Here is a 12431-nt window from a genome sequence, read left to right as displayed (position 1 = left end):
ATCTTTTGCTAATATGTGTGAACAAGATAAGTTTAGTTTCATTCTGAAAAGTAATGATACAGACATTAGTACTGTAAGTGTAGCTGGAATAAGCGATATGTATGATTTGAACATTCATTTAAAGCAAAAATAATGTTGTTAAGAACTTTTATAGTATTAATGCTAATTGTTAATGGCTTGAATTAATAATTTTGTATGAATAACACCTCCACGTAATGTAAATATAAAATATGTATCTCTTATCATTGAGAAAATATGTTTGGTTTGGTTTTTTTGTTTTTGTCTGTTTGTTTGTTCATTTTTGTATTTGTATTTGTATTTTGTAAATGTCGGCTGGTATCATTTCTGTATAGGAATTTACACCAATAAAATTATTTGATTTGATTTTATGCCTATGGTTTGTCTATAGTATGTGTTGAAACTTTAAAGTAAATGTCTTCTATTATAAGGACTCTATATGAGGTCAAAAGACATGGAACATGGTATTTGAAAAAAACGAGAGAAAGTTTAAATGAAAACCAGACATGAACTCTGGTTACAATTCATATTTTGTTTACATATTTTCATACAAAATAAAACTAGCAAAACTAGTTATATATAGAGATTAAATAACGTTCAAGTTACCAAGTTTCTCCTCCTCTTCTGGTATGCTTATTTCCCTTGAATACAATTATCATTTATATTAAGAAAACACGAACAGTTGATGTATTGTAATATTACAATAGAGTAAAAACAACTTTGCGCCATTTTGTAATCATAAACAGTCTGCGTCCTTCAAATGCTTTAATTATATTTGATGAATTTATGAAATGTCAAACGTTTACGTGATTTTAACATTTAAAGCGCCTTTATGATTAACATTTTGTCTTTAAAACGCTTGAATAATTGTATCACCTTTAGATTATTTGGTTCTTTAATTATTAATGTTACAGCTTCAATAAAAAAAATATCATTATACATTTCTAATTTTATTTAACTGTTCCGAACTTAAAAGATTCTATAGACACACATTTGTGTTATATCAGCTAAGCATGTTCAGATTTGAATGACAATATTTGAGTTAAGAACCTTTCACTTGAGCTTCTCATCAGTATTTACATGAAGATCAATAATAGGAGATTAATGAAAACCAAAACAAATAGATAGATGTACACTTAAGTCATGTAAGTATACGTTATCAGTCTGTGTAAATGCCTTTTACTTAATTCAAATTTCAGAAACGTACAGGCATTTTTGTTGCTAAATCCACGAAATGATATATCAGACTATACATTGTTTCCCTACATACTTCAATTCATACAACAATACACTTAGGTTTAATTGTAATCTTTATATTATTGGTGATTAAATTAATCAGGTATTAATAACCAAATATTCAGCTGAAACTTCTACTTAAAGAACCTTCAATTGGTAAGTGACATTCCACATAATAGTTAAATTTGAATATTGTCTATATCGTAAATTCATTTTATTTTGATATTTTAAAACATAACTTAACATGCATTGATATCCAGGTATTTATTTTTATATATTTTATAAATGAGGTACCAAGGATAAGTCTTCCGAATTGTGATAATTTCATTATGACATAATTAATTGTGATGTAATTGGTTGCTTTATTGTGATGTCCCCACAGCTGGCCTTCGACTATTTTATCTTTTTTGTGTTTTATTTTGGCCCTCAACTGTTTGTTTTGTTTTTTTACATCCTTAGCTTTATAATATAAGGTTCTGAACGTAAATGATGAAGATCAACCCAGAATAGCTTCATTTTTATCACTTTTGCAGCGATTTTTGTTATAAACGGTTATCTTGGTCTGACCCCAGTCACGAACTGTTTTAAAAATGCTATAATATGTAATATGTTAAACAACACGGGCGGAAAATGTAAGGTAAACTTTGTTTGCTATAGTGGACAAAATGATGACGACAGTGCAACGTGTGATTTTGGAGGAAATTACCGATGCTCACGTTTTTATATATAATATGCATGTTTACCACTCTAGTTTGTAGTTCAGAACCTTCCACTTAAGCATGTTTACCTTCTCATCCACTGGAGGTATGACTGAGAATGTCAACCGTTAAAGATAAGTGCAAAACAAAACAAATAAAATGATATAAACCATAATAAAAGTTAGTAGCCCAAGCAAACGCTTGCATTCAGTTATACAACTCTACACATAAGTCGACATTTCAAAATTTTGGCATTGACAATTATGAAATCATTTGTGCGCTCCCGCTGAAGCATCCAGAAAAGCACTCTGGGACACTTTGTTTATGAAATGTAATGGAATTTCTACATGCTATCAATTTTTATGTATGCATAAAACAAGTCCTTCATTTTTCGGCGAAAGCTTATAACTTTGTGTTATAACTTAATGTCTATAAAGTGAGCTGAAGTTTAATACTGGTATTATATGGCTGATTCACTCGTTGAAATTGATCTTTTTTCTATGGAGAACACTTGTTCTGCTGACAGAAATGATAGGGTCCTGATATTTTGTGTACTTTAATATCCTATACTCTCATTCAAGGTTTATCCTTAACTTGGTCTCAACTTTTGAATAATCTCTTTCAACTGTGTCTCTGAATGTTATTTCTGACTATACAGCTTATATGTATGTTCAACTTGGCGTTTATTTTTGTTGTAGTTCAGTTGTTTTGCTGTTCTATTGTTTTCCTCTTGTGTTTGATTGTTTGGTTTTGGTTTGTAATCCGGATTTGTTCTTATTGTTTAATTAGATTTATGACTATGGCGGTATATTACTGTTGCTTTCAGTACGATTAAAGAGTTTTTTCATGATGAAGGCTATACTGTAATATTCATTTTCTTTGGCTGGATAGTAGATCATTTGGCAATCATTAAACCTTACCCAACTATAAAAGTTATTTCATATCTAGAGTTTATTACTATGAAAGGAGGAAAATAAGAAATAAATCTGTTATGTTGAGAAACTTTAAAATACCCCAACAAGGAGAGTCTCAGTCCACGTTAATACAAAAATTGAAAAAAGGGCACTGTCTCTTGTCAAATGAGGTAAAAAATTATAAGCAACAAAGCAACAAATTCAACAAGCTAAATGAAACACAATAATACATCAAGACAATAACAAACAATAAAAAGCATAAACCTGGTGGAACTGAAACCATTTTTTTAAATTATGTCATGTACCAAGTTAAGAATATGTCAGTTGTTTATCAGTTTGTCCGTTTCTATAAACTTTTGTTTTGGACAGGCTATTTGCGATGTTTTTTTACTTAGATTTTTCTTGGAGTTTAGTATTTTTGTTGTTCCTTTATTTCCTTTTAGCGACTGATTCGTATAATCAACAGACCTTGAGTTCTTAGGGATTCATTAAATATATGGCCATTTCAACATGTTCAAATCCTTTTTTTCTGTTTTATTATTTTTAGTATGTTTCTTCTATCAATAAATCAACAACTACTAGAAACTTATATATGATTAAAATAATTTATTAGCATAATAAATACATAACAATAAAATAATGTGATCATGTGATACATGTAAACTATGGAATAACAGAATACCATTAGCCAGGTCTGCCACCTGTTAACTGTTGTTGTCCCACTGGTAAATTACGAAAAGGGCTATTTGTAATAGGACCATGGTAAGGTGTTGCATAGGTACATTCTGAAAGCTGATTAAGTCTTTCATGTCTATACTCAGTGCATCTCAAACAAATGCAAACTGGTAAAATGTGCACTAAATAATGAGCATGACAGGTTTTAAGTTCATGCAATAACCTCATGAAATCTTCTGCACTTATATATCCCTGTAAATTAACTCCATGTAAATTAAGTAAATAAAACTCATTAATGACAGAACGATACATTGGTTTGATATAAAGCGAATGAATTGCAACAGCATTTTTTGCACTAATTTTTCGTGGCAGAAGCAGTTTAACAAATTCTGTTTCCAGTTGGAACTTTTCAATCAGTGGAACAAGAAGAGCTGTTTTGCCCTCTCTGCATCTGTTTACTTCACTATTGTCATTTACTAAGCATTTAAATAAAAAGCCTAATGTAAAATTGCGATTATACTCTGATAAAATAATTTCTATTTCTATTACATCATTTTCATTTTGCATTTGCATATAATTATTAACAACATCTAATAAAAACTCACTTCTTTTTAGTGCTAAATGAACTTTGGTCTGGGGCGCAATGGTAACCACACTGGGTTCACCATCATGACCAAAGTTTAAATGAAGAATTAGCTTATTCATGATAGAATTGCAATATCCCTTTTCCTTTTTTTCCCTAACTATTTAATTATAGTTCCCTATTAAGAATAATATTCTTGCCCGCCCCAAAAAGGAAAAAGGATAGAAGCAGATATGTTTTCAAGATGCTTCTACACCATAGCAAACCTTCAGACAATCATGTGGATAGTGTTTTTAAAACACTCTTTGAATGTCCAAACATTTGGTCTTTAATGTGACCCTTGAAGGTTAACCAAGAATCAACAAAATATAGTTTAATATATCCAATTATTTTTAACAATGACAAAAAATAAACAGTTTATAACTAATTCTTATAATTCATCATTGCAGTGGGTCAAACAGCATAAAACTTCTATAGGCCACGGTGGACTGAATATAATATATATTAACTAGAGGCTCTAAAGAGCCTGTGTCGCTCACCTTGGTGTATGTGAATTAAACACAGGAAGCAGACAGTTCATGAAAACATTGTGTTAAGGTGATTGTGAAGTGTTTAAACATCTTACTTTACTGAACATTTTTTGCTGCTTACAATTATCTGTCTATAATGAACTTGTCCGTGTAGTTTCAGTGGAAAATGTTAGTAAAAATTTACAAATTTTATAAAAAAATTAAAAAAATTGATTATAAAGGACAATTACTTCTTAGGGGGTCAATTGACCATTTTTGTCATTTTGACTTATTTTTTAGTCTTAAATTGCTGTACATTATTGCTGTTTACAGTTTATCTCTATCTATAATAATATTCAAGATAATAACCCAAAAGAGCAAAATTTCCTTAAAATTACCAATTTAGGGGCAGCAACCTAACATCGCGTTGTCCAATTCATCTAAAAATTTCAGGGCAGATAGATCTTGACCAGATTAACAATGTTACTATTTGTCAGATTTGTTCTAAATGCTTTGATTTTTGAGTTATAAGCCAAAACTGCATTTTACCCCTATGTTCTATTTTCAACCGTAGCGACCATATTGGTTGGTTAGCTCGGTCACAAAACACAATTTTTTAACTTAATAGCCTAATAATGATTCTGGCTATGTTTGGTAAAATTTGGCTTAATAGTTTCAGAGAGGGAGATTTTTGAAAAAGTTAACTTAGATTTACGAAAAAATTGTTAAAAATGGACTATAAAGGGCAATAACTCCTAAAGGGGTCAACTGACCATTTTGGGTGTAGTGACTTATTTGTAAATCTTACTTTGCTGAACATTTTTGCTGTGTACAGTTTATATCTATCCATAATAATATTCAAGATAATTACCAAAAACAGTAAAATTTCCTTAAAATTACCAATTTAGGGGCAGCAACCCAACAATGGGTTGTCTGATTCATCTGAAAATTTCAGGGCAGATAGATCTTGACCAGATAAACAATTTTACCTATTGTCAGATTTGCTCTAAATGCTCTAAATGCTTTGGTTTTTGAGTAATAACCAAAAACTGCATTTAACCTCCATATTCTATTTTTAGCCGTGGCGGTCATCTTGGTTGGTTGGCCGGGTCAAAAAACACAATTTTCTAGATACACCAATGATGATTGTGGCCAAGTATGGATTAATTTGGCCCAGTAGTTTCAGAGAGGAAGATGTTTGTAAAAGATCATGGAGATTTACGAAAAATGACTAAAATTGACTATAAAGGGCAATATCTCCTAAAGGGATCAACTGACCATTTTGGTCATGTTGCCTTATTTGTAAATCTTATTTTAATAACCGTTATTGCTGTTTTCAGGTCTCTCCATCTATAATAATTTTCAAGATAATAACCAAAAACATTAAATTTCCTTAAAATTACCAATGTACGGGGCAGCAACCCAACAATGGGTTGTCTGATTCATCTGAAAATTTCAGGGCAGATAGATCTTGATCTGATAAACAATTTTACTCCATTTCAGATTTGCTCTAAATGCTTTGTTTTTTTAGTTTTAAGCCAAAAACTGCATTTTACCCCTGTGTACCTTTTTTTTGCCATGGCGGCTATCTTGGTTGGTTGGCCGGGTAAAAAAACACAAATTTTAAGCAAGATACATCAATGATGATTGTTGCCAAGTTTGGTTTAATTTGGCCCAGTAGTTTTAGAGGAGAAGATTATTGTAAAAGTTAACGACGACGGACGACAGACGATGGACGACGACAGACGACGGACGACAGACGCCAAGTGATGAGAAAAGCTCACTTGGCCTTTTAGGCCAGGTGAGCTAAAAACATGTTATGAAAACATATTATGCCAACATGAATCGTGAAGCAATACAAATAATTCTAACTTTCTGATCACTGTGCTCTTAAAATTACATTCTGAGTTTTTTTTTAGTCGGCAAAATTTGAATGTATTTGCAGCTTTATTTGGATTCATTAAAATTTTGTAAAATTTAAACCATTTTAAGCAATGTATTGTACATGGTATACTATGTTTGAGGTATTTTTTTACAGTTCATAACAAGCCTTTTTGCAATTATATACAAGTTATCACATGTACAATATTTCTGTACATGATATAACATGTACAAAATTGCAACTTGATATAACATGTACAAAATTGCAACTTGAATACAACATATATAAATATTTACATGATTTATGTACATATATATACAAAAAAATATCCTTATTACCGTTGATTCATTTTTTATCATTGTTTTCAGAAGTTAAAATATATATTTCTCAATCAATTTTGTTTTTGAATTTAACACTGTAGCATTTATTTCTCATCCTAGCTGTACTCTAACAGTATAATGACTTGAACAGGTAAAAACTTACTCTTTCATTCAATCCAATAAAGAGACAATTTTGAGCATAATCTCTTCATCCTGGCTGAACATTAACAGTATGAAGATCATTAAACACAAGTATTTGTCTTTTATTCAATTCAATAATTAGACAACTTGTGTATCCAAGCAGAATGATGAAGTAAAAGGATTATATCTATATACATTATGGTTCATATTATAGGTAAAGAAAAATAAAGTTCAAGATGCATGATGCATGAATATTTTGACATTTATGTTGCAAAAGATTATCCACAAATTCTGAAGGTCCACAAAAAAACTGATAATGTAACAAAACATCGAATAAATAAAGAAACTATACCTATTCACAGAAACTTAAAACATTGTTTATATAAACAAACAACAACAATAAAATATTAAAGTCACAAGATAGTCATTATTATATCATTATCCTCACTGTAACTAAAAATAACTATAAGGTTCAATCTCTTTCACTGATCTATACCTTTCCTACTTTTCTCATTTTAAAGATAAAAACTCTTTCATTCAATCCAATAAAGAGACAATTTTGAGCATCCTGGCTGAACGCTAACAGTATGAAGATCATTAAACACAAGTATTTGTTTGTTTTTTTATTCAATTTTAAAATTTGACAAAATTGATATCCAAGCAGAATGATTAAGTAAAAGTATTCTATCTATGTATATATATCATTGCAAAAATCAAGGTCATCTTTGAATTGAATTTTCTTTATATATATTAAGTTCTTGCTAAAAAAAATCAGACTTAAGCAAAACTTTACTGAATTTGAACTTTTCGGATATGTCCCTGTTATACACATGGAAACTTTTTTCTCAAGCTTCTTATACTATGTACATGATATAGGGGTGTATACAATAAACAGTGAAAAACAGTACTCATAATTATGATTTTTTTTGTGCATAAATATGAACTTAATGGAAAGAACTGTGTAATACACTCTTTTGTTTGCAATACAGACTCATTTACTCCATGAAAAAATAATATTGAAAATTTGCAGACATAACAAACATTTACACTTAGTCTATCTATTGAAAAGTTGAAAAACTTTAGATAAATAATAATGTAAATTCAAGTCAAACAGAATAAATATATACATCCATGTGTTCTCTTTCCTGGTTTTTTATTGTTTGCTTTGCATTTGCTTTGCATTTGCTTTGCATTTGGTCAAACTTATGGTAAAGTTGCATAACATAAAAAAGATCTGCTGTCATAGAACTGCATGACTAAACTAAAGGTCACAATATTTTCTTGAAGGGATTTTGTTATATATTAATATATTTTTTTATATTTTTACTTCACAGGCTTTTTTACTCTTCCTATTATCGATTTTCATCAATAAGACAAAAAAAAAATTACGACATTTTGCAATACCATAGTTTTATCATAAGTAGATATACATTCAACTTATTGGAAATATGACACAAAGTATCCTGAATTTGTTGTTTCATATCAGATGAACTTTTTTAAATCTTAATGGGGCACTAGCTACGAGATATATAAAAAAAAAATTATATATTATTTTTTTTGCTCAATCACTAATGAAATACAATGGTGAAATAGTAATTCGCTTTTAGCAGCAAGTATGATTTAGTTCTGTCAAAATAAGCTAAAATCATTGATAATGAATTATTCACTTGCAAGTGAATAATTCAACCTCATAGAATTTGTATTAATGTGAACTTCAATTCAACTCCTTAGCTTGAAATGGATAACACATGAATTGAATGTGTAAAATTATTTAAAGGAAAAGAATATCAACATTGAAAGTGAAACAAAGGTAAATCAATTGATTGACTGATTTGATCCACAGAAAATCATTCTTATACAGATAAAAACGATGATAAACATTAATGTTTCATCTATAATATAAAATTAAATAGACCTAGAATAATCCAAGAGCATGAATTTGCTTGATCTATTTATATCTATATTTATGTTTACATCGCTTATATGGTCATTGAAAGACTTTAGAGGTCAACTCAATAATTAATTAGATGGCGGTCTAGACTGCGAACACACGAAATGTAATTTTATACCGTGTCCTCCTAATAATTTTTTTTAGACTTTAAATAGGTTGGATAAATGTTAACATTATTCATTATTATAAATCAAATACTAGAAATTAAGTAAAGTCGGTGAACATGAATTTGACAGCTAGTGCCCCTTTAACATTTAACATTTTTTTTACAAGTTCTTTACACATATCTTCCTTCTTTTTCTTTTTTTCTCTGTCTTGTTTACATATGTTTTCAAGTTTTTAATAGTACCAATATCAGTCAGTCTTACTGTACACTTCTTGGATTCTGCTGCATCTATTTTCTTATTTCCTGATCTTTTTCTGCCTACAAAACATCAACTTATTTTACTAACTAAAAAGACTATTATTATGCAAATACATTGCTTTTAAAACTAGAGGCTCTAAAGAGCCTGTGTCGCTCACCTTGGTCTATGTGAATATTAAACAAAATCTTACTTTGCTGAACATTACTGCTGTTTACAGTGTATCTCTATCTATAATAATATTCAAGATAATAACCAAAAACAGCAAAAATTCCTTATAATTACCAATTCAGGGGCAGCAACCCAACAACGGGTTGTCCGATTCATCTGAAAATTTCGGGGCAGATAGGTCTTGACCTGATCATCAATTTCACCCCCATGTCAGATTTGTTTTAAATGCTTTGGTTTTTGAGTTATAAGCCAAAAAATGCATTTTACCCCTATGTTCTATTTTTAACCATGGCGGTCATCTTGGTTGGTTGACCGGGACACCGGACACAATTCTTAAACTAGATACCCTAATAATGATTTTGGCAATGTTTGGTTAAATTTGGCTAAGCAGTTTCAGAGGAGAAGATTTTTTAACCAACTATTATTTTATACTAAATGATTTCTCACCTATTTCTGATTTTTTATCTTTTGTCGATGAATGATTAATAAGTCCTGTAATTGCATCTGAAATGAAAATCAGGATTTAAAAAAAAAAATCATTCTAACCTTCCCTGAAATATTTGTATGGAATTAAAACAATTAAAACTATTTTAAATTTGCATTATGAAGATGAAACTTCTTTTCACAAACTGTTATCATCCTTTTCCAAATCTGAATAAAATTCTTTTATCAGTCAAATCTTCAAAAGTATACAAGTTGCAATTCAGAATGTAAATAAGATTTAAAAGACAAACTGTGAAAAAAACAATCTTTGGACTGATATAAAGTTGTAAAAACTTTAGATTATTTACCCTTTTTAGTATTTTTACCAATCCTTTCATATTCTCCAGTAGTTTCACTGATCCTTTCTAAATTTTGGCAAACATCTATTGGATTATTTAAATCTGGAAAATTAAACAGTTGAGTAAAAATGTAAATGAAAAAGGAGAAAAAACAAGCTTATTCCACCAGGGATGATTCTAGGTGTTTTCAAATTGGTCCCTAAAACATCAAATTGGGATTTTTTTAGAATAAAATCTAAGACGAAATAACATTGATTTCCTGTAAAAACGTAAAATGTATATCATTAAGTTTAACCTTTACACTGATGTTCATGTAAGTTGTAACATTTTGAATAATTCTGGATGGGCTACTGTAATTACATGAATATTTTTGAACATGAGGCACTTGTCTATCATCTTAGCTATAGTTACCTAGGCCTATTCCAAAAGCATTTCAGCTAACATAAATAAACCACTGAAAAAAATCATTCATCGGGTATTTTTTCAACAGCAGGTCATCTCTATAAATTTACCTTAATTCAAATGGAATAAATTATATGTTTATAGAACACAACCTTCAATGCCATGACAGGCAGAAATTGGTTTAATATAAAATAACATATTAAGGTGTATGCAGTAATATAAAAACAAGAAACTGGAAAACAATAACAAAATGTGACAGATTTCTATTATTCAGATAATGAGTATTCTAATGCAATTTGAATGCATTTTGAATTGATTGAATCAACAAATGTTCGATTACTACTATATAATTGAAAATAAAACAACACCTACCTTGAATTTGGCGTTTTAATGTAATTTTATCGTAATTTGAAGCGTACGGGTAAGGTAATAACCTCCAGTTTGTAAGTTTTCATTTGTATGACGTCACGTTTAGCCATGACATTTTTGTGCCAAAATAATTCATTAAATTTCGCGTTTTTTTGTTTCTAATTGTCAAGTTTAGTCGTTTTTTAAAGTTTTATCGTACTTTTTCTTTTTTGTAATGCATTAGAATCGGAATAACAGTACTGTACTTGAACAGTTGTCACTGTCGATTTTAATTTGATGGTTGAAAATCACTGTTTTACTGTCTCTGATACTGTCTACTGTGTAACAATTGACGGTGGCAACTCTTCAACTACAGTACTGTTATTTCTAATGTAACAGAAAGTAAAAAAAAATATTGTTTTCTCTCATAAAAGTTGTACCTTTGTTTCCTGAATGATGTATTATGAATGATATAGTGTTGTGCATCATAGATGGAATGTCAGAACTGACAGATAGATTGAAAATGTCTTTATATGTCAAGCTGAGATATGAAGTTAATTCATCTCTCACTTCCTCAGATATGCCTCTAGTGTTGTCAACATAATGGTTAAACAGGATCTCCAACTTTTGGCAATGATTTAAATGGCTTATAATTCTGCAGATACTCTATAATTTCAGCTTTCATTTCTTTTGCTTTTATAACTAAGAAGGTGGGCATTCCTGAGGAAATATTTTTCATTTACTTCAATTAAAATAAATAAAAAAAAGTATATAGGAACATGTAAGCTGTATTACTGTGAATTCATTTATTTTCGTGGGTACCAGTTTTCGTGGATTGTGGAAAAATTGTGTTTTTTTGTATATTTCATTTCATGGTTTTTATTATGTGTTGAAACAAGCCTAGAGAAATTTGTGATTCACCTACACCCACGTTATCCACAAAAATTGGTATCCCACGAAAATCAATAAATCCACAGAATCTTAAAATATAAGCAAATAAATTGTTCCTCCTATTTTTATTGCATACAGTTTAATATCTCATTTCAATTTCACTCATTTGACTCATGTGTAGATCTTACTTTGCTGAACATTTTTTGCTGTAACATTTTATCTCTATATATCTCCAAAAAAAAAAATTGAAGATAATATCCAAAAACAATAAAATTCCCTAAAAAATAACTATTTCGGAACAGTAACCCGACAATGGGTTGTTGGATATGTTTGAAAGTTACAATGCATATAGATCTTAACCTGATAATGACTTATTTTTATACCTAACTTCGCTGAATTTATTTACTTTAACTTCTCTCTATCTATAATAGAATTAACGATACAATGAAATAACCAACAAATCAACCATTTCGGGACGGTTACCAAACATGGGTTGTCCAATTGCACTGTTCATCTTATGGCAGATAGATCTTGTTCTATTACTTACA

General features: G+C 29.7%; 1 protein-coding gene across 1 annotated transcript; it reads right to left on the bottom strand.

Moving 5' to 3' along the window:
- Positions 1-8708: 8708 nt before the first annotated feature.
- LOC134689589 (uncharacterized) lies at positions 8709-12122 on the bottom strand. Its single transcript, XM_063549556.1, has 4 exons — positions 11433-12122; positions 10252-10344; positions 9908-9964; positions 8709-9351 (listed from the first exon to the last, which is right to left on the bottom strand). Exons 1-4 carry the CDS (start codon positions 11479-11481, stop codon positions 9194-9196), a joined length of 357 nt encoding a protein of 118 aa, XP_063405626.1. The 5' UTR covers positions 11482-12122; the 3' UTR covers positions 8709-9193.
- Positions 12123-12431: the final 309 nt, after the last annotated feature.

The sequence above is a fragment of the Mytilus trossulus genome, chromosome 11, assembly GCF_036588685.1.
Source record: "Mytilus trossulus isolate FHL-02 chromosome 11, PNRI_Mtr1.1.1.hap1, whole genome shotgun sequence".
In the NCBI taxonomy this organism is placed as follows: domain Eukaryota; kingdom Metazoa; phylum Mollusca; class Bivalvia; order Mytilida; family Mytilidae; genus Mytilus; species Mytilus trossulus.
The sequence above is the reverse complement of the archived record's forward strand: the minus strand, read 5'-3'. Positions and strand labels throughout refer to the sequence as shown.

Excerpts from the sequence above, each read along its gene's own strand:
- LOC134689589 (XM_063549556.1), bottom strand. The coding sequence starts at position 11,481 with ATGATGCACAACACTATATCATTCATAATACATCATTCAGGAAACAAA. Across the intron at positions 10,345-11,432 it reads ACATCATTCAGGAAACAAAG|ATTTAAATAATCCAATAGAT; the intron begins GTACAACTTTTA and ends TTAATTTTCCAG. Across the intron at positions 9,352-9,907 it reads AGATAAAAAATCAGAAATAG|GCAGAAAAAGATCAGGAAAT; the intron begins GTGAGAAATCAT and ends GATGTTTTGTAG.